This window comes from Pantherophis guttatus, chromosome 1 (genome assembly GCF_059756535.1).
Source record: "Pantherophis guttatus breed Tessera chromosome 1, ASM5975653v1, whole genome shotgun sequence".
Taxonomy (NCBI): Eukaryota; Metazoa; Chordata; class Lepidosauria; order Squamata; family Colubridae; genus Pantherophis; species Pantherophis guttatus.
In genome coordinates this window covers 258,356,971-258,380,208 of record NC_142063.1, presented here as the reverse complement: position 1 = coordinate 258,380,208, position 23,238 = coordinate 258,356,971, and the positions used below count along the sequence as shown (strand labels likewise).

General features: G+C 39.9%; 1 protein-coding gene across 5 annotated transcripts in view; it reads right to left on the bottom strand.

Annotated features, from left to right (window-relative positions):
- The window catches only part of MYB (MYB proto-oncogene, transcription factor), a 42,951-nt gene extending 20,768 nt beyond the window's left edge, over positions 1-22,183 (bottom strand). For 2 of the 5 annotated variants that reach the window (XM_034418856.3, XM_087887200.1), the window contains exons 1-9: positions 21,781-22,177; positions 16,726-16,843; positions 10,780-10,851; positions 10,016-10,108; positions 8,745-8,965; positions 6,345-6,570; positions 4,129-4,209; positions 3,367-3,471; positions 705-959 (exon numbers count right to left, since the gene is read on the bottom strand). In XM_034418856.3, the coding sequence (XP_034274747.1) occupies positions 705-959; positions 3,367-3,471; positions 4,129-4,209; positions 6,345-6,570; positions 8,745-8,965; positions 10,016-10,108; positions 10,780-10,851; positions 16,726-16,843; positions 21,781-21,803 (1,194 nt within the window). In that variant the 5' untranslated portion in view covers positions 21,804-22,177. Of the gene's footprint in view, positions 1-704; positions 960-3,366; positions 3,472-4,128; positions 4,210-6,344; positions 6,571-8,744; positions 8,966-10,015; positions 10,109-10,779; positions 10,852-16,725; positions 16,844-21,780 lie in introns of all 5 variants that reach the window. The other 3 variants (XM_087887194.1, XM_034418859.3, XM_034418858.3) reach the window with 2 other exon arrangements.
- Positions 22,184-23,238: the final 1,055 nt, after the last annotated feature.

Genomic DNA, 23,238 nt, shown 5'->3' with positions numbered 1-23,238 from the left:
TGTGCAAAATTTAGATGCTTGGCAACTGGTTCATACTTACAACCATTGCTGTGTCCCAAGGCCATGTGATTACCTTTTCGGACCTTCTGACAAGCAAAGTCAATGGGGAAGCCACATTCACTTAACAACCGTGTTGCTAACCTAACAACTGCAGTGATTCACTTAACAAATGTGGCAAGAAAAGTCGTAAAACGGGGCAAAACTCACTTAACAAATTTCTCACTTAGCAACAGAAATGTTGGGCTACTTGTGATCGTGAGTAAAGGACTACCGTGTTTCCCTGAAAATAAGACCCTGTCTTATATTTTTTGAACCCCAAAATAAACGCTTGGCCTTATTTTCGACGTGGTCTTATTATTTTGGGGCGCATTGAACAAGATGGGGCTCCTCATGCCGTTTTACCAGATTTCCAGCTCTGTCTCCCTAAACCTAACCAGAAGAAATGGCAGGGACCGGCTGTGCATGCGTTTAAATATTTTTGGGGAGGGCTTATTTTATCGCATGTGCTCAAAAGCCCGACTGGGCTTATTATCAGGAGATGTCTTATTTTTAGGGAAACAGGGAACCTGTATTTAGCCTTTTGTGCTGGTGGCCTGAACATTTAGTAAAGAATGACCATATATATAAGAAAACATTACTGCTGTAAACATAGCAGGCAGATTCCCCTAACAGTCACATTTTCAGAAAATGAACATTCTACTTACGGAATCTATTAGCTGAAGTGTTTCTGCAAATTCTAAGAGATTCTTAACATTATCCAGGAAGTTACTCTGGTGAACAATCATGCACCTTGCAGGGGATGCACTTTCTTCAGGCAAGCAGCCATGGTCCATGGGTGGGGATGCAGTGCAGTGATGCTCCCCCAAAGAGGAAATGGCTGCACCATTACCGCTGGTTCTGGTATTGTCTGCAATCGTGGTGCTGTGCCATCCTGGATAATCTGAAGTGTGATTCTGAGTCTAAAAAGAGGGGGAAGCGGGGATGAGAAGGGAAAGTGGAGAAAGAAAGAGAAAGGCAGAAGGAACTTAGTAATGAAATTGCACAAGGCGTCAGATGGCTGTTAAAGGAAAAGATAAAAGTGGTTGCATCACTTAAGCACTTAATGCCTATGAAACAGTTGTCAAGATGTTTCCTTTCATCAGTGCAGCAAGAGCGGGTTTTAGAAGGGTAGATGATTTATAGCTCTCATTTTGGCATTACCTCATTTTGGGCAACAACTCTGCATCCTGGGCAAGTAAGTATAATTTTAAGCCACACAATCATGGCGTTGTTTCACCAAAGTAGCTGAATTTATTTTCCTGGTGAGAAGCAAGGAAATAGCAGATTTTCTCTAATGCAAGCTCACGCTTGTCTGTACCTAAAGGATTTAGAAGTTAAATCTTTTAGGTCTGCTCTATTATCACATCTGAAGTTACCTGAAGTGGTCTGATTTATTTTTATGGGTCAAGATTAGAACTAGCATCAACTTTTTTGGGACTTTTTCCTATCCCTGTTTAGCACTACAGCTTACACCAATGCAATGGAAAGGCTGTAAAATCAATGTGGTTAAGAAAGCAGAAAAGCAAATTAATAGAAGTCTCTTTATAGTATCACCATGCAAGACAAGAAATTGCAAAATGTAAGACGAAAATTAGACGTGGCCAAACTAACATGGCATCATGCACACAGTTGCCTTGTCGTATTAACTAGAAATTAAATATTGACAGAATTCAATTATGCACAGAGGTTTCTGCTGGCTACCACTTGGGGTTTTTCTGTAATACCTGTATTAATTCATTTCATAAATTGGTTTGTTATTTTTCCTTTTTAAAAGAAACAGGGAGGGAAAACAAATTTATCTATTAGTGTGCCGTAATACTTCGGTTTGATGCATGCAGTTATGGAATCTAACTTTCCTTAAAGAAAACATGAAGAAGATCATGACATGACTTGGACTGTGATTCCCAAACCACTTGGAATTGTAGTCTCCCAAGCCAATTAAACTAGATGCAACATGTCCACGATGCAATATGTACGCCAAAAGTGGCCCAGGCAAATGATGCTTGTGGCATTCTGAAAAGCAGCAGGTAAGCAGGGTGTGGACAGAGAGAGGCTTCACTCTTTGCCTGCTTCTTTCCTGTTGCTCACTTGCTTCTGAGAAGAGCGCTACTGGGGTTTGGGCGGAGGGAAGAGCTACATACAGTATGTCTTGTATTATTATTATTATTATGGTTGGTTGCACAATAAGCCAGATGTTTAGACTGGATTTGGCATTTGTATCTATTTATTGAGTCCTTCCCAAGGACTTCAGGTAGGCAGGTGCTGTTTGATGGTATTAAAGGAATCGTTGCAGGATGTGGGCTGTTCAAGTAAAGCTACCTTTTCCAATTGACCGGTGGTGATTTTCTCAATGTCAATTATGTTCAAGTGGTGCTCCAGTTATTTTGGAGTTGCATCCAAGGTGCCCACTACTATTGCTCCTTTAATATTCTTGCCTGCTATTGTCCTCACAACAACACTGCAAGGTGGTTTGCACTAAGAGAGAGTTGACTGCCCCAAGCCACCACTCACATGGCTTTCATACTTAAGGAAAGTCTAAAACTTAAGACTTCTGGTTTTTAGGACAGTACCTTCACCATTACATCAAAATGGCTTTAATATGTGTTAAATGTTTAATATATAAAGGAAGAATCAACACAATTGTCCATTTGGATTCCTCTCAAGTTTTCGTTTTTCTGCCCCTAAGTTCAATTCATCCTATTTCTACAGTGGGTTGACTGTGCATGTTTTTTTTAAAACGGCATACAAATTATAGATCTTTCTGTGTATACTTGTTCCCATAGATGCATTTTGCATGCTATTTTGTCTAGCATGTTTTTTGTGCAAACAAGCAATAACTCATTTCTCTAGGTAATATCAACTACTAAAAGAATTTCTGAGTATATTATTCACTTTTGCACATATTTCTTCATCAGAGAACTGCAAAATCCAAATGGCTTTTCATTTTCCATTATTTTGGAAGTGTGAAATGACACATTGGGTGAAAAGGGTGGCTATTAAATTAAATATTCTATGGAAGTTTCAGAATCACAGGACAAAATAACATGTAGCTGATGAAATGCACCATGGAGAAACAAAATGCAAGAGTTAGACACTACATTTCCATTATGCAAAGTAATGTAAGTTCTTCATTTCTCATATTTCATATCAGCATAAATCAGGTAAGAAGGCTATAATATTTTGTCCCAGTCAATGGAAATATAGAGTCCCAATTAGTAACATATAAAAAGAGAGAAAATGAAGGAAGAGGAAGAGAGAGAAAAAGTGAAGAGAAGCACTGGGGTAAAGCTGCTATCCCTCCATCCAAATACACGGGGACATTCTTACTGGTAATGCCTGCTGCCCTTTCAGTTCATTCTCAGTCGACATTAGTAGCAATTCTAATTCCTTTATTCGTTTTTCTTTCTCAGGGTCTTCATCATTATAGTGTCTCTGAAATTAAGAGTTAAGGGAAAAGAGAAAGTAAAGGCCCAGCCAGATGCTGCAGTCATCATGATAAGAATGGCCAGTGCCATGTTGTAGATAGGCCTAAGAGACTGCTACCGACTGAAGAATGTCTCCACTAAACTTTTACAGAGATTCATGTTGAGAACATGAGACTAAAGATATCATTCTGGAGTGATTTCTAACTTTTCACCTCATTTCAACATTGCATCCTCTCTCATCTCCTTTTTAGAATGTAAATATAACACTGGTTTCCCTGATAACTGGGTTGAGCAAATGAGAGGTTAAAGTATGCCTCCTTTCCTGGAATATATTTCCCCCTTCTGCTTTTGCAGTTTTTCTTCACCAAATCTGAGTATATGTTGCTCAGCCAGTTTCTTCTAAACCAGTGTTTCCCTATCTTGTAAATCTGAAGATGTGTAGACGTCAACTCCCGGAATTCCACATCTTTTCAAGACTGGAATAAAATTTGCTAGCAGTAGAGCTAGCCACAGCATTTTATCTACAAAATTATTTCTTTAACATTTGCCATAAAACATGAAAGACCTTTGCTTTTGCTTGACTACAAAATAAAGTATTTGCATCTAATTTGCACACCAGATCTACATCAAATTGACTCTTCAAATTATCTTTAAAATAATCTACCTGAATAGCTGCAGCAGCTGGCTGGGGTACATTAACAATATTTACATGAAGTGCTACTGGATATGGGATCTGAGGAGAGACCTATGCCAAAAAAATGAACAAAACAAAACACAAATAAAAAAATGTAAATTATTTGTCATGCTAAAATACTTCCTAATTACATAACTGGCTTAAAGAAACAACAAAAGCCTTCACATTAATCATTCTATTTCCTTGAAATGCAACTATGTGGTCTTTTGAAGTTAATAATTTCAAATAAAAAATTACGAAGTTCTCAAGTTGCCAGGTAATTAGTAACAAAAACAACCCTAACAAATTGGTGGCATCACGACCACTACCATTAGGGCCACTCCTGGAATGATAGATTTGTTATTATATCCAGCAGAAAATTAAATAATTCTGTTCTTGACTTTTAGAATTAATTGCTGGTTTACAATAGACCTTTAAAGCTTCATAAACATTAACAGTAAAATATGGATAAACCATTATGGCAGTGAATTTAGAATATCATGTTCTATATTACAGCCCAGATATGAAGAACAGAACAAAATTACCTATTGTGTTACTTTACATAAAAATGCACAACCCTGTGATGCTACCCACATCTCACCAAGTCCTGAAATAAAGTTTTTCTATCCAAGTGTATTTCACCTCAACATTTCATTTTACCTCAAATGTTATGCAAATTAAAATTAAAAACCCAAAGAAAATATACATACTAGTCTTATAAGTTGACATTTTCTGAGTCCTGGCAAATTCTGAATAGTTTTTCTATACTTTCAAATTATTCAATGCATAATAACCAATTACATTTTTAAAAAGGGCCTTGCTGGATTTTTGGAGATTTTCTTAGATCTATTTTATGCAATTAGTAATGATTATAGTATGTATCAGTGATGGCTAACCTTTTTGCCATCGCGTGCCAGGAGGGGGGGCGGGGGAGGGTTGTGCGCGCGTGAGCCCACACTGATAATTCTATGCACCCTGCCCTGCGCGTGCAACCCCCCCCCCCGCTCCTGGCACGTGATGGTAGCCTCTCTAGGAGTCTCTGGAGACTGCCAAAAAAAGTCACTTCCTGACCCACCGGGAGTTGGGAAATGGGCCGTTTCAGGCCTTTGGAGGGCCTCCGAGGGAGTGGGAAAGGCTGTTTTTGCCCTCCGCAGATGTATAGAGAGGATCTGGAGCCAGGTAAGAAAGAAAAACGCCCCCCCCCCCCCCGGAGGCAGGAAACAGCCTGTTTCCCTACTTCTGGTGGGCCCAGAAGGCCCAAAAATCAGCTGGCTGGTGCATGCATGCACTCCAGAGCTGAGCTGGCGTGCCCACTGATATGGCTACGTGTGCCACCTGTGGCATGCATGCCATAGGTTCGCCATCACGGGTATATATCCATGTACAGTGTATTTGCATAAACTAATTACTTGGTCTCTAGCCAGTTTATAAACTGGCAGATGTATAGATTAGGAGAAAGGTATATATTTAGATCCAAAGGAAGTGTAAGTTTTTTCTTTGCATTAACTTCCAATGTATTATTAAAATTAAAAAATTAAAACATTTAAAGTATCATCAAAGCAAGATAATAGATGCCTCTCTGCATTTACTCCACTGTGATCTAGAGCAGTGTTTGCCAAACTTGACCCTTTGAAGATGTATGGACTTCAACTCCCAGAATTCCTCAACCAGGCATACTGGTTGGGGAATTCTGGGAATTGAAGTCCATGCATCTTAAAATAGCCAAGTTTGGGAAACACTGATCTAGAGTCAAAAATATTGAGCTATCTGAGCATATTTACTGACAAGAGTTGTTTACAAGAAGAAGCAATTTAGAGAGCGATCCTACAGAAGTTCAGGCAAAAGGAGTTCCATTTTAAGCAGGCTTTATTCTCAGTAAAGTCAATACAGGCCTGCTTTCAGAGGGCAATCCTATGTGCATTTATTTAGAAAAACTCCGTGTTTAGTGCAATACATTTACACAAAGATCTACAAGTTAACTGAAAAATCCTAATTAGCATTTTTTCTGGCCACCTGGTATAATCTAGGAGTATCTAATACTGTAATGTTGATCCAACCAAAAGCTATGTAAACCTCATTGGTACTTTGGATCACAGACGCCTCATATCCAAACAAAATACTACTGTCAAATTGAGTCCCAGATGCAACAGCACAATTTCAACTGCTGGGAAATCTAACTTTTAATCCAAATGTTTCCATTAGCTTACATTTTGCGTCTCAGAAATGTGGTAATACGAATAGTCACTGGCCGCTGCAGCTTGAGTGTCTGTTGCCAGATGCACAGAAGGTGGAGTATGGGTAAAACCCATTAAATGATTGTTCTTTGGAAAACCTGAAGGCTGGTTGACTTTTGAAGCCTCTTGAAGATAACCTTCTTGTTCAACCTTTCGACGCATTGTAGAATTCCAATGGTTTTTGATAGCATTATCAGTTCTGCACAAAAACATTGGCAAAAGAAATATATATATATATATTCATATATATATATTGCACAAATAGAACTTTCAGACCTGATTATGTTGACTGGGAGGAAAGAATTATTTTATTACTATGAGTTTTACTTAATGTTTCAGAATTCTAATAGGAGTTTCCTATGCAGGTTCAAGAGGCTTATTTCACTCTGTATTTTAGTTATTCCTTTTTAAAACTAGCCACAAAATACAATAATACATAGCTGCATACAAAGCAAATCTTCTGCCACTTCTGAACCCAACTCATGTTAGTCTTCTCCGATCCCAGACACTGCATCCTTAACATAAAGTTCAAATGGGGACATGGAGCAACTTCCTGGTTTTTTTTGGTATAATGTATCAGGGCTCTTTGCTTGTGAAATATAAAGGGAATCTGACATGCTAAAAGGAACCTGGCTGCATGAAACCAATGCACATATTTAATGCAAAAAGAAAAAAGAAAAAAGGATTGACTCCTCGCACCCTCCAGTCCAGATTAATGAATTAAACGAACTAAATAGGCAAGTGAAAGAAATAGCTGCTTGAAGTCAAGTTCTATATGGAGATACCCCAAATCAATAGGCATCCATCTAAGAAATACATGATCAACAAGAATCTGTAGCATTATTAATGTTGCTTGAATTTAATGAAAACCTTATGAAAACATTGAAAAAATATTATGTAAATCTTTGTGAAAATAAGTTATTCTTCCCAAGTTCCTCGTGAGGCTAGAAGTTGTTAAAGGGATGGATGAAATTAATCAGTTCCATAAGGTAATCTACAAACAGCAATTGGTAACAGGTCTTATCTATTACTTCTAGTTACAGGGACAAAACAATTGTTGCTAACAGTTGACTACTATATTTAGGACCTATTTCCAGCTTTTCCATATGCTCATCAGAAAAATGGATTGTCAAAGTGTTTGGTCCACTCTAGCATAGCTTGATCATACAATAGGCAGTCTCTAGTAGGAATTTTTTTTTTTTTTTTGCAATCTTTAAAAGACGTCAAGATATCAATATGTTCACTAGAAGCACTTTGTACATTAATTAGAAAAAAAGGAAGTTGATTATGCTTCCTCTTTTTTTGCATCCACAGGAATCTGAATAGCAGGACATGGATACATGTCACACATACAGCACTCATAGAAATGTCCATAAGCCAGTGTCCCTTCTCATCTAATTCTGATTGTTATAGAAGTATTAAATACAATGCTTCTTGCTTACTGGCAATACAGGAGATGATCTATGCAATCAAATGAAGGAATCTATAGATCAGACATAATTGAGAAAATGGCCTCTAAAAGAAGCTCTAGTAATAAAGACTCAACACAAAACATACATCTTATCTAACTTGTTCCTGCAATCACACAAAATGTAGATGGGAAAATTGGCTTAGTTCACAATGTTATATGTTATTCTTCACATTCCTGTGTGCATAGTTTTTTCCCTTGATACCTGCATTTTCTCTAGACTTTGTGATACTATTTTGCAGACATTAAGGCAAGAGCAGGCATTTTGGGGGGCTGAGGGTTCAAAGAATTTTTTAAAAATCCATTATTTGGGCTTGGTGTGTATGACTGGTGGATCACTTAGAGGAAATCTGTGATTCTGAAGGGAAGAAGATGGAAATGCAAGTGTTTTACTTCACAAAACTGTTAACTTGATTTATCCCCACTTCTTTGCTGTTGCTAAACACAACCTTTAAGATGTGTAGCTGTATATTTTAGCCCTTCTGCTGTTAGCATGCACTGCTATGATCTAATGGTACCCCACAACTCATGAGTTTCAGACGGACCCTTGTATGAAAAACTTGAACAAAAAATACAATAGGAAAAAGTAATATTAAGCAAAAAAAATTGCTGCAAAAGCATGCATTAGGAAAACTGGATACAAAAATGTATTAGAAATATGCACAAAAACGCATCCGAATTTTGTAGATTTTGTTTGAAAGATACAGTAGAACTAAATAAACTTTAATTAAAAAAATTATAAATGGAATTAAACCTGACAGACTTGTCTATTACTTGATGTATCATAATGCAACTGATAGCAACATTTAACTTTTTAAAGTGCAGAAATATTTTTCTGCTATAAAAGACAAAGAATCTCCCCACTCCATCCAGGCTTCTTTTTAATTGTCTTGTTCTGACCTTACCGTCCAGGTAGCAACTTTGCAATTTCTGCCCATCTGTTTCCAAGCCTCTTGTGTGCCTGATAAATAATTCTATCTTCTTCCTCTGTCCAGGATGTTTTTTTCACTTCTGGATTCAAATGGTTGTGCCAACGCTCCCTGCATTGCTTCCCAATCCTTCCCTTTAAGTGCTTGGCGATGACAGACCAGCGTTTAGGGCCATATTTCTGTACAAGCTCTATTACCTGCAAATAAACAACAACAATTAAAAAAACTATCCCTAGTGGTTAAGTGTTATATAAATAGAGCCAAATTGAAATCACCATACTGCATCAAATAATTGTCTGTTGACTGATTAGAGAAATCTTAATAGAAAAACCCCACGGTGAATTCCAATTTCAACTTATAAACAAGCTTCCCTAATTTGCAACACACTTCAATGAGGTAGTCTATCTCCCTCCGTCAACCTGCTTTGGATGACTCCAATGCTAAGAAACAATCAGCTCAAACGAAAGGATATTCAGTCAGGTGGTTTTACTCTGTATTTGAAAGTCATTAATCCACCAAGATAACAATTATAAGCGCTCTCTTCTGATGAGTCAGCCATATTAAGCACAGGAGCTTTAATTTCAATAACAAGATCATACTATGCATTTGTAAATAAAACAGTTTTCTGAAGAGTATAACAGATTGTTTGCTTAATATGATACGTGTGTAACAAAAGGCAAGGTTTTAGAGAGGATACCTTCTGCAATATAAAAATAAAATAGAACCTATGTTATTTTGAATATAATATTCAAAAATAAGTAACTGCTACCTGCTAAATACTATTTTTTTGAAAAGTTTTAATTAATAACTTAAATAATTACACCACAATGTGTTTGGCTGTACTTATAGGAAACTTGCTGCTTTCACCAGAATGATAAAAGCAGTATCATGCTACAAGTGCTACCCTTTTCATATCCATAACATTGTGCATATACAAAAGAGGTGGGGCTTCCATTGAGACACTGCTTCCATCCTTCTTCCCCCTTATAGTTGCTGTTGAAAGTACTTGGTTTACAGCTCAGTCTCTGAAATATTCTATACTATGGCTATCCCAATTGAACAATTTAAAATGCTGGTAAATTTTCAAGGCCGCATGAGAGGCTGTAAAAAAAATAAATTCTGTAGCAATAAGAAAAAAAAAGGCAATGCTCTGTATAAATGCAGAGTTTTTACTTTTGGAATACAGCTTGTTTAGACACAATATTAAATATTAAGGAAGCAGTAAAATCCAGATTACTCAAACATACTTGCTGATCTTCTTCTTTAGTCCATGGGCCTTTTATAAGTTCTGGATTTAGCACCTTTTGCCATCGATGCTGGCACTGTACATCTGTCCGATTCTAGGATTGCAGAACAAAATCCAAAGCAAATTATTACAAAATGCTACAGATGTTAATATGTCATCCAGAAACATCTAAACTGCCAATGTTTATTGCAGGGTTCCACTTGCCTTTTTGTTTTACTGCTCAGGATATCATCTGTACAGCTACCAAGAGTAAGTACAGTGGTACGGAGAGAAGTAAGACACACAGCTACACATTGCTAGAAATCAGCTATCTGGCTGTTTCAGCTCCCAGGCATTTTGTTGTAGTTTTTCATAACTGAGAGCATTTTAAAATTTTGATCATATTTATCGACCCAATAAAAGCAAGCTATTCTTACTAATAATATATTTCCCCTTTAGCATTTTGGCAACCATATTTACTATAAATATATATTTAACAAGCGACATCAACCCAAGATCACAGTCAACTTCTATTCTGAAGTTTTTGTTGTTTAACTATGTGAAATATATGATGTATCGGCCATCTGTTGTACATAAAATCTCCCCCCAAAGGCTCTTTATATTTTCCGTCCTTTATTTCACATGAGAAGTGAAAGAAGTGTATATAAATTTGAGTTCTGCAAGTCTCCCAAATGCCTATTTAGTCTCCATCTGTAATTATGAAACAACCTCTCTCCTTGCACGCTGATAAATGTGTGGTTATAAACAGAAAAGAGGCCTACTTACAGGAAGGAAATTGGCAATAACTTTCCAATCTTCTGTGCCATTCTGCTCCACAAGTTTCTTTAGCTTCTCATCCTAAAGACAGTAATATAAATTCCATTATTTTGGGGTTTCATTTCAAAACAGGGAAAAGACCAAACCAACATTATGAATTGTTGAATATCCTTGCTTTCCATAAACATGAAAGGTGAGATTTCCAATTTAATTGTTTGAGGCAACACGGTAGTCTTTTTCTTCCCCATTTCTCAACCGGGTAGTTTTCTTCAATGAAAACAGTGTGACATTTTATATTTGGAAAGCTGTCAACTGGTAAACTAAGCTGAAATCAGCACTGAAAACTTAGTATGCTTGATGAAGATCAAAACTGCCACAGAAGTCAGGAAAAATTATGTAATTAAATTTTTTAAAGGTCACTTGCTTTTTTCTTTTTAATATGCCAGGGCTTTGTCTCCAGAAAAAGAAACATGATATAGATTCTGCCCATTTCTCTCTCCATCCATTTATATATGCATTGACTGCCAAGGTTGGCTCTTCCTGACTTCATCATAAGTTCAGGGTGAAATATGTGTGTGGATGGAAATGGCCAGGGATGTATGTATATGCTTGGAGAGGCCAGGATTCCTATAATTCAATGGTAATCAACCATGATTACAATTTATTTTAAAGACAAACTGATGGAAGGAGTCCCAAATGTATAGCTCTTCACAATTTCACCTTATCAACTTGACATTGGCAGAGAATTGGGTTTGTTGGAGCATATGAACAATAGAGTTGGCCAATTTGCTGCATTCCTAGGTACACACCCCATTTGAGACTTGTATGCATCATATGTTTTTATTATATTCAGTCAAGTTGAAGGTTGGGATGAAACAAACTGCAACAGTGAACAAGTTGGGTTATCAACTGGTACAAAACACTGCTGGTCATCCTCCACTTACAACCACAATTGGGACCAGAATTTTCATTGCTAAACAATGTGGTTATTAAGTGAGTCAGCCTGATCTTTTTGCCTTGGTTGTTAAATGAACCACTGCAGCTGCTAAGTGAAATATGCGGTCATTAAGCAAATCTGGTTTTTCCCAAATGACTTCGTTTGTCAGAAGCTGGCTGATATGGTTGCAAATAGCCATCACATGATCCACGCAGACACCAAAATGGAGTAACCTGGTTGACTAGCTTGCCTCTTAAACACGAATCAAACACATCACATATTTAGTTAAGGCATCTAGCATTATCTTGAATGTATAGTTGTGTAGATGCATTTATTTGACTTATCCACACATCGACTTAAACCATGTATATACAACAAACTGATCTGCCATTGCAGACATCCAATTTCCATGACGTTTGGCATTCATATCACTAGCTAGAGATAGTTGATTGGTTAGGTTCAATTTTACTACGTGAGAAGAATTCAATGGGAGAAATCTTCTGGACAGCAACTGCAATGTAGCCTCTCACAGTGAATTGTCCACAGCCAATAAATGAAGATGAAAAATAGAAATGAAGAAATATAAAGACAGTATCACTTAGTTCAAGTTTCACATATAACCTCAGCATCCCCTAACTTGCTGTACTCCAGACAGCTCAGACCATAGCCCCCAAATTTCCAACCAACAAGGTTATCGACTATGCTAACTGAAAATCATGAATAGGATAGAATAGAATTCTTTATTGGCCAAGTGCGATTGGACACACAAGGAATTTGCCTTTGGTGCATATGCTATATGTACCTGTAGTTCATCTTATCCAGAGGGCTGGGTTGAAGAATGCTGCTCTAATCACTTCCTATATTGGCACCATTTGTGTTGAAGTCATTTAATTTACAGTACAAAAGTGAATTAGTGTAACTGGAAAGTTCACTGAATTTGAAGTTAATTATAATATTTTGGCAATCATTAATCCAGCTGCATTTCAACATTATACTTGGTTGCAAGAACTCTTATTTGTAATCATACAAGATAGAACAAGAATGGCCTTCAATATGATAGTGCCAACATTATCTTGTGAACCAATCCAGATAAGCACTTCTTTTTATGCTACAGGTGATCCTTAGTTAGCAATCACTTGCTCAGCGACTGAATTTATGACAGTGCTGAATTAGTGATACTAATAACAGTCCTCAAAATCCCAGGCATTGTAGTATCCCACAATCACATGATTTACAACCTTTTCCAACAGCAAAGTTAATGGGGAAGCTGGCAGGAAGTCAGAAGTCACAAACATGGGAAGTCCTCGCTTAAGGACCTGCAAAGCTCCGCTTACAAATGGTAGCAGGGAACAGCCAGAATTGCCATCGTTAAACAGGGGATTGGATCACATTGTGTTTTACAACCAGATTATTTAGTGATGGAAATTCTGGTCCCAATTAACATTGTTAAATGATGGAGCAATAACCATTGAACTCTAAAGTCTAACATATTTATTAATTTAATTTTATTTATTTTATTAGATTTTTATACCACCCTTCTCCCACAGGACTCAGGGCGGTGAACAGCCAAGAATAAAAACATCACATACAAAATTTAATTTTTTTTAAAAAAGAAAGAATTAAACAAATTTTGGCCCAATAATTTAAAACACCCCAACTAAAATCAAATTAACAATTAAAAATATCTAAGGGGGGGGGTTTAAGCCAGCCCGGCTTGATGAAATAAAAAAGTTTTAAGGGCATGGCGAAAAGCACGGAGATCTGGGATCCTACGTATCTCCGGGGGCAGGTCATTCCAGAGGACAGGTGCTGCCACAGAGAAGGCCCTCCCCCTGGGGGTCACCAGCCGACATTGTCTGGCCGATGGCACCCTGAGGAGTCCCTCTCTGTGGGAGCATACTGGCCGGTAGGAGGCTATCGGTGGCAGAAGGTGGTCCCGTGGCTATTTTCACGGGACCGCCTTCTTCAAATATATTAATAAAAAATGTGCCTGTGAGTGGAAAGCATTGTTCTACCTGGAATACTGTCTTGTGCTATTACTAAAAGTGTGTTGGGTTTAAAACACAAAGCATGAAGCAAGAGATTTTTTCAAATACTATGCTGCAACATAAAAGAATCGCCACACAGAAGCACTTTTCTAGATGCAATTAAGGTTCAAAACTTTAATTTGGGGGGCCCGAACCCCCAGTCCGTGGACAGGCATGCCAGCAACCACGCAGTCCACGGCATGCCAGTAACTGGGCTGCGCAAACAAATGAAGCCTCATCTGAGGGATGCAGGCAGCATGCAAAACCACGCACCCTCCAGTCCGCGGAAAAACCTTTCTCCACAGAAACATTCCCTGGTGCCCAGAAGGCTGGCGGCCACTGCTATAACTGTCACCATGTTCAACTAACTTAACCAAATCGTTGGTTTGAACAACGTAACAATCATCCTTAAGCTATTCTCTGTGGCCCTATAAAGAAATGTACTAATTTGTTGCAATTTTGATGACTACTTCCTTGTGATCATTTGACCCAGTAACCTCCAGGAAGGGTTTAGAAAGCACAACATTAAGCCGCAGAGGCTATTTTGGAGAGTTGCCAAATAGTGCAGCAACAACCTAAGTTTTTATAAAATCATTGGGAAAATGACCTGTCAATGTTTACATATCAACATGTTACTGAATCTAAAGCAAACTAAATATGAAAATTGGAGTCTCTAGCAAAAAGTCAGCTGAAGTTATTGCCAGCAGTGTTACAAATTTAGTATTTTAACACAGCAACCTGTGCCAAAGAAATGCAGAGTACACTACACATATGAATTAAAAACACTAATTCAATTCTTAATATTTAGCTTTCTAAAAAGAAGACTATATTCCTATTATTTAGTTAGGTGGTAAACACTATTAATATCATTAGAACTACTGTTCTAAACATACAACTCAATTATTTAGAAACTTTATTTAAACATACTCAAAGAATGTTTTAAGCTTAACACCAATTTTAGTAAGTGGACAGCCTTATATTTAGTTTTTGTTTTGAAATTAATTCCTTCTTGATGTCACATTGTCCTCCTTCACACTTCATTTTAAGCCATTGTCTGTTTAACCATGATTTATGATTGAACATGAACATTTATGGGGTGCAGTAGTTAGAATGCAGTATTACAGGCTAACTCTGCTCACTGCCAGGAGTTTGATTCTGACCGGCTCAAAGTTGGCTCAGCCTTCCATCCTACCCAGGTTGGTAAAATGAGGACCTAGATTGTTGGAGGCAATATGCTGACTCTGTATACTGCTTAGAGAGTGCTGTAAAGCACCATGAAGTGGTATATAAGTCTAACTGCTACTGCTATGGAGTTAGCCACAGCTGGCTGAATTTGCTTCTTGATAACAATTGGGAAGCTGAAAACAGAAAACCATCTAGCTAAATGTAATGTGTGAACCGAGTCATTACATTTACAGTCTACATGGGGCTCCCCTTGGGGTGCACCCGGAGGCTGCAGTTGGTCCAGAACGCGGCCGCGCGGGGGATTATGGGAGCAACGGGGCACTCACATATAACACCTCTCCTGCGCGAGCTGCACTGGCTTCCTGTGGTCTTCCGGGTGCGCTTCAAGGTGTTGGTGACCACCTTTAAAGCGCTCCATGGCTTAGGGCCGGGGTATTTGCGAGACAGCCTTCTGCCACCGATAGCCTCCCACCGACCGGTTCGCTCACACAGAGAGGGCCTCCTCAGGGTGCTGTCGGCCAGGCAGTGCCGGCTGGCGACCCCCAGGGGGAGAGCCTTCTCTGTGGCAGCGCCTGCCCTCTGGAATGACCTGCCCCCTGAGATACGCACGATATCAGACCTCCGGACTTTTCGTCGGGCCCTGAAGACATACTTGTTCCATCTAGCTGGGCTGGTTTGATCCCATCCTCTCTGTTTTAATTGAATTGGTTTTAATCAGGTTATTTTAATTACCGGGCCGAAATTATTTAATTGTTTTTAAACTGTTTTTTAAATTTTATATGTTATGTTTTATCTCGGCTGTGCACCGCCCTGAGTCCCGCAGGAGAAGGGCGGTATAGAAATATAATAAAATAAATAAATAAAATAAATTACCTATCCTATACTCAAGCTGTAGAAACTAAGAGGGTGATTCTCCTTGTAATACCTTTAATTGATTATCTGTCTTCAAGGGGATAAATATTATGCATTGTTAATTGTGACTGAAAGAAGTTTCAGTCTTTGTTTCTTTTATGACAATCATTAGAAATGAGAAAAGTTGGTTTATGTGTTATTGCCTCAGGACTTGACCCTATTAAATGGTGGAAACCATTTATGACATATAAATCCCAGTAACATGTAATACATGTAATACATGTTTCCAATGGCTTCTATGTATTTTCTATCAAGTGCATAAATGCCAATTTCTACACACCTTATTGCAGTTGACCAACTGCTATGAAATCAGCCATTATCTGTAGCAACAGGTTGAACCCTGTATTCAAAATAGCTGAAGCAGTGCCCCACCTAGAACCACCTCCATTTTTCATACAAACCAACATACAAAGACATGATTACTGTTGTGCTGATTTTCGTGGAAAATGTGCAGGAAATAGAATTTCCACTGCCCGATTGACTTCTCAGGCTTCCAAGTCAATATAATAATATAGTCAGTACCTCTCTATCGTTTTCCTTCTAAACTAGTGGGTTTTCATTTGTCCATTGTCTTTTTAGCTGTTCCTATTTTCACCTCACTATCACAACTGGCACCAGTGTGAGTAGGCCCCAACATCGACATTATATATAATTTCCCTCTCAAAAGATACTGCTTATTGCTAAACTACTTGTGTGTGGTTTCTTTTGTAAAGCAAATTCTGCGTTTTTTAGGCACAGGCCTGATCATGGCAACCTAAAAGAAAAAAAAAATTAAGTGTTCAGCTTCATATTTATTAACCAAAAGGTTCTACTTATCCACTTGCTTGAGAAGCCAGCCACAAATGGTACTAAAATTCTTGTCTTCTACAGACCCTTAGTATGAAGCCAGTTTACCTCTTCTCGGGTCCATCGTGTTTTCCCTAAATGACGTTTTCCACCCTTGGGGAGCAGCCCATCGTAGTCATGATCGTATAGCTCAACATCTTCATCCTCATCATCACTGCTATATATGCTGAAGAAATGAAATACAGAAAGCAAAATTAAGACAGAACACTGAAGGGGAGAGTTTGATTTCAATATCACAGGTTCTATAAAAAGTTAGCGAAAGTCAACAACTTTTGCAAAGGTTATAGGGGTAATTGTCTGGAAAGTTGCATGACAAGATTTTGTTCTGCATTCTGTTCTAGCATTCTGAACTGGTTCTGCTGTTTCTGGTATCCACAGATACAAGCAAAAGGTTGGCAACCTTCTGCTTACTATGCATGTTTAGACCTGCTCATGCTGTTAGATCAGTGGTAAATTACACATTTGGCAGCTGTTCAACCAATGATGGTTTCAAATTAAAATACAATGTTTAGGACAATAAAGGGAACAGAGGCTGTGTCCTTTGCCCAAGTACATATTTGGAATCCTTATGCCAAATCATTCAAAGAATACCTCACAAAGAGGTAAAAAAAAAAATCCACATTTTAATTTTCAGATGAAAACCAAGTTTTTACATTTTTAGAAGGCTAGTATTTTATACTATCCTACTGTCATATTATTTAATAACCTCTTATGCCAAATGACTCTAGTATAATAACTCTTGTAGAAGTTTACAAACTTCCTCAGTTTATAGCACCCCAGTGATTCCACACCGTGTGCTTTGGTGTCTTGGCGTACCACAATAAACCCACAAACAGTTCCATTTTTTAACACAGTGTAAAATATTCCACTGTGCCCCTGTGAATTCAGTCTGGAACCGTGGGGCACAAAGTTTGGGAATCACATTCCTACTAACTTCAAATTATGACTAATGTCCAGCCTGCAAAAATCTAGAGGACCACTAGATGGCAGCAGAGTGAGAACTTTCCCACCATCCGTTTATCTTCAGGTTTTCTGCAGACTAGACATGATGATCCTAGTTCAAACTACACTGTTTGCCCTTCAATGTAGTCCAAGCAAGAAACACAATAATGAATATTAGCTCTACCTTTATTATAGGGATACCTAATAGATTCTTGCAGGTCTGAAATATTTCCCCCTCCTCCCTTTTTACACTACAGAAAACAAGGAGGGTCCCTTCTGAAAAGTCTCCCATACCGCATGTCCTTCTGTGGACACTAATTTTACTGTTTGTCTAGTCTGCTGCACTTTCTCTTGTCTCCCAAAGTCATTCCCACCTACCACTTATATGTACTAAGTGAAATTTCTATGCACTTGAAGAAACAGCAGACATATTTTACAAGGATATATGCTACTAAATTCTTTGAGGTTGACTTTGAAGAGGATCAATTTGCACAAATGCCTGGCAATGTAGCCTCAAAGTGCCCAAAGTCAACAGTCAATGCAAAATAAATTCAACTAGTCAGTTTGGTTTGTTTTACTCTGCAATGACAAGAAATTCACAATTCATGGCCAAGTACAGGTATCTCTAAGAATACAAGTTTTCCTACTATTGCTACCTCAATCCCATCTAATGTGCTTCAGTTGCTGAGTGCCCCAGCTTTTTTTCCAAGCGAATACGAGAGCAGAAATTTCTAAAAACATCCAGTTTAATTCATGTAGTTTGGTAAAATGCAAAGTATTTTGCAATGACGGTTGCCTTACTTCAAATTCTATTGAGCAACATTTTATTTTCAACTGGAAAATGTAAACATAAGTTTTGAAAGTTTAGCCTAAAGCTTGTATCTAAAGTGGAGAAGAAAATATGGATGATTTAAGGGGTACCTATGGCAATACACTAATAGAATGCACTTTAATGTCACTTTTAAATGCATTTTGAAAAATCAGATTAAAGTAAACTGGTCCAATATAAGAATTTCTAAATAAATTTTTATATTTTTTCTAAGTATTTGTACTTATTTTTGCAAATAAATATGTATACATATCTTGTGCCACCTATTCTCATCATTCTAGACACTCACAAGAGACCAGTAAAACTGGTATAAAATACTCAAAACCAAACTAAATTGGACTACAGTGCAACCCTTGTTTCCCGGGAAACTCACCCTACAATCAAAAGTGACGTTTTATGAAGCGTTATGACATGCAAAAATTGCTGATCATATGATTTGACTGTTCCTATGTAAAATGAATTTGAGGTTTATTTTCTGTGCATAATTTAATTGTGTATATGTGTGTTTGTGTATGTGCTCCACGCAAATAGGGGCTTGAGGAGCTGTGAAAACAGTTGAATATTTTTTCTGCTCTCAGATGTTGGTATAGATTTTAATTGTATGTTTTAAGCTTTACCTACTAGTGAGCTGTACTTATTTTAACAGTCATCAAGACAACAAAAATCATGACAATGTAAAAAAACCTCTTAGTTTCCAATTTCACATCAATTTTATAGGCTCCTTAAGCTGAGTTCCATAACTGTTCTTTTGTTTTCCAGATGAGGATGGCGGGACTCAAATGCTCTCACATTTTGCAATTAAAAAAAGCCAACCAATAAAAGCAGTCCAGCTTTCTTTCTAGCCTTCTGTCCCTCCATCCATACACTTTTTTTTTTTTTTTTGATCTCTAGAACCCATAAACGGGCAATTGCTCAGAGCAGTCTGAGATGACGTGTCAGGCTGCAGAAACGGAAAGGGTTAAGACCGTTCCTCCAGCTAATTTGTGCATAAATACTCCACACACTCATGAATACTCTGCTCTTGCCAAGGAACTTCAATTGTGCAACCAATTTGAGAGTGAGTGTGTGTGTGTGTGTGAGTGAGTGAGAGAGAGAGGGTGGGGATGGGGCGGGGAGGAAGTGATTTGTTGCTGCCGCTTACTACTACAGCTACTACTATTACTACTACCGCTGTCACTGTGATTGAAGAAAAAGCGAGCAATTCGCCAGCCAGCCGAAGGGCAGTCACTGGCGATCCTTCTCGCCGGTCTTCTAGTCCGACAGGTGCTGGAACGAAGCGAACCCCGGCTGGTTTTCTTTTCTGTGTCCCCGCCCGTCCTGCCCGCTGCCAACGGGGGAACTATGGCCCTTCACCAATCCCACTGGAGTAGAGGAGGCGGTGTCTTCCGTCGCCTCCTTCCCCCCCCCCCACATCCTTCTATTCAACCTCACTCTTTGCAATGAGGAACATTATTACACATCGCTTTAAAAATAAGTGCCCCGAAAGTCCCGCGCTTGCGTCGAGAAGACGGCGCCTTTGGCACAGTCGAGCGCTTTCTCCCAAGTGCAAGTGCAAAGCTCAATAACAGCCCCCGCTTCTTCCCCGCACGGCGCTGCGGATCTCGACCCGGAGGAAGCGAGCGAGCGAGCGTGCGGCTGGGAAGCGTGCCACCACTCAAAATAAAATAGGCAGCGCCGCAGACTGACTACCCACCCACCCCCCTCCCAAATCGTTTCTGCCAGCCCGATTAGCAATGTTGTCTGCATACATGCATGCATGCAACGGCCATATATATATATATATATTTATTCCTTAGGCGGTTTTTGCAAAGCTGCCTCCTCCGCCCCTCGCTTTATTTTATTTTCCTTTCTCTTCCTAGAAGTAAAGCGGAACTTTCCGGAGTTCCAAAGGTTAACCGCCCTCCGTGCCAAGGAAAGCTGAGCGGAAAAGAGGGCGCGTTAAAAAACGGAAAGAGCGAAAGAGAAAAGACTTTTCAATCCTTGACTCCACGTGGACGTTGTCCCGAGCTAATTTAAGCAAACAATCCCGCACTGAAGAAAGCGTTTCTGCAGACCACGAGGCGCAGGTTTTCGCTCGCCGGCTGCTTGCACGCCGTCGCAGCGCAAAGGGGAAAAGGAGTAAGCAGCGGGTAGCCTCAGTCACCTCCACCCTGCAACATTTCCCCACAACCACAAGCCGTCCTCGCCCCGGACGATCACAAGCCACCACATACGAGCACCTCAGCAAGATTTTTTTTTTTTTGGTAAAAGTTTCCCCTCCGTAGAAACTGTCAAACCCAGGCCTGCAAAGCAAGGTCAAAAACTCCACCATTACCAAATAAGTGACAGTTGACAAACCACCGATCTTCTCCCCCCCCCCCACCTGCAACCTTGTCCTGCGGTGCCAAACTGTCCCATGCAACACTGCAAGGAAAGCTCCAACTCCCGCAGAAGGAAAAAACAGCGCATGCAACGCGAACGCAAACTTCACTAGCAAGCACTTTCAAAAAAAAAAAAAGAAAAGAAAAGAAAAAAGAAAGTAACAGAGACCCAAATTCAAAGGCAATGGGTTTGCGGTCCCGAAAGAAAGCGACAACTGCAGAAAAGGGATTTAGTTTTCCTTCCACCCTGCTTGTCATTTACCCAGCCGCGAAGAATGAATGAAAAGACGAATGAATGAAAACGGAATCGGGTACCTGCAGCTCCGACATTTTGCTCTTTTTTTTTTTTTTTTTGCGTAAGGGTTGTGCTCTCTCGCCTCCAAACGAGCGCAAACCAAGATCGCGATTGTCAGAAGCAACGGATCCCCCTTGCAAGACTGGAACGGCTCTCGAGTCTTTTAGCTGAAATTATCTCGGCTCACCTACAACTTGCAACTCGGTCGGACGCTCACCCAACCCCTTCTGGAAATTTTGCACGGATCCGAGTGTTATTATCTATTCCTAATCGCTAATAAGCGGCGGAGGTGGGGGAAAATCTAAGTAGCCCAAGAGAAAGTGAGTTGCTAAGCGCCAACTGATTCAATGCAGCATTTTATTTAAATACAACGATTTAACGCACGTCCTGACAGGTGAACTGGCAGAGAACGCTTCCTCTGAACCCTGTGCAACAGTTCTCAATCTCTCTCCAATCCTTTTAACTTTTTCCCCCCAAAGAATCTTTGTCGCTATAAAACAAAACAATTCGCACGCGCGCGCAACATTACCAACATATCTGAGGCCGAAAGAGCCAGCAAGAGAGCGCGCGAGAGAAACAACGACAAATATATCTATATATATATATAAAAATTAAAAAAAAATGCGTCGGTGTTGCAAAGCAATTTGCTTTGCCTTTTCCAGTCTTTGCCTTTTTACCTGTGCCTAGGTCTCCTGGCCATCCTTGCATTAGTCACTGGGGGGAAAAGGCGAGAGGTGGGTGGGCGGGCGGGGGAGGAGAGGGCTTTATGCAGCTGGAAGCAGTGCTTGGCGTGTCTCCTCTTAAAAAAGGGTTCTTATGCTGTTAAGTTCTCAGGAGCCGGAGAGGGGAGGAGGAAACAGGTTGAGATGAAAGCGTAACTCTGTAAACAGATGCCATCTAACAAAGGCTTTTTGGACACTCCCCCTCCCGCCAAATCTGGCGCCCCTGCAGTGCGCAGGCGCTCCTCGAGCCGCTGGCTCTTGAGTTTTTGCTGGCTCTCGGGAACTTCTGCCAGCCCATTCGGCTCTCGAAGCGCGCGCGGCTGAGGTGGTGGCGGCAAAAGGCTCGGAGCTGAGCTTCAGGAGGGACCTTCGAGCAGGCGGGAAAGGCGCCTTTCTCTGCGCCGTGCCCGCTTTGCGGAGGCGCACTTTGGCACCCTCCCCGCTGGGCTACACACGAACGCGGGCTGGGTCGTGAGCTCAGAGCAGCGGAGTTGGGACGGCTCCGACGCCAGTGCATTAAAACGATGGCCTGGGGTTGCCTTCACCTCCCCTGGGGCTTGTAGTTCAGGGCTTGGTTCAAACTTCTTCTGGAGCTACTATGCCCGTTTTGCTTTTCCGAGGAGGAGGAAACCATCCTATTTGAATTGGAACGCGTTTCTTCCCAGTTCTGGAACAATGAGTGGGGTGTGTGGGTGTGTGTCCGAAATCTGCCCCTTTCTTTGCGTCCCAGAATTGGGTCCATGACAGGCAGAAATTCAACAGGAGAAGTACAGATAACTCTGCTGATGACTTCGCCTATTGAATGACTCTTTGCTTGCGCTTAGTTAAAGGCACGGGCAAAGGATACCCGACTAAAAAGTGGCCACCAACTCCCTTTGAGGCTTATCATAAGTCTGTGTGGCATTCTATTATTTAGATACTGGGAGTTGCTTCTGTTAGAATGGCACCTAGCAACCTGTTAGGAGCAGCTATGAGGGGTACATATGTAGGAAGGGGTGCTTGTTTGCTTATACCCAAGAAAAAAAATAAGTGGTCTTTGCCAGGTTTCTGCATTCTTGCTTGGTTTTCCTCTTGAAGGCCCAGCTAGCCAGTTGTATACATTTCGAAGGTACTTCATACTTTTCCAACTTTATTAAGAAAATGCACATGCCTGCCCAATTTACAGTGACTTTGGGCAATTTACAGAAGTTAATGCTTTACAGAACTCTAGATACAAAACCCAATAAACCCTTACCTCCTTTGTGACAACAGTCAAAGTATTTGATGGGCTTCATTTTGCCCTGGGGTCCCCAGTCCCTATGGCAAAACCATGGTTTCAGAGCATTTCAAAAGCTTATCAAGATGGACAACAGTCTTATCTCCCCAGGGATGCTGTTCTACAGGGAGACAGCCACCGTGGAGAAAACCCTCCTT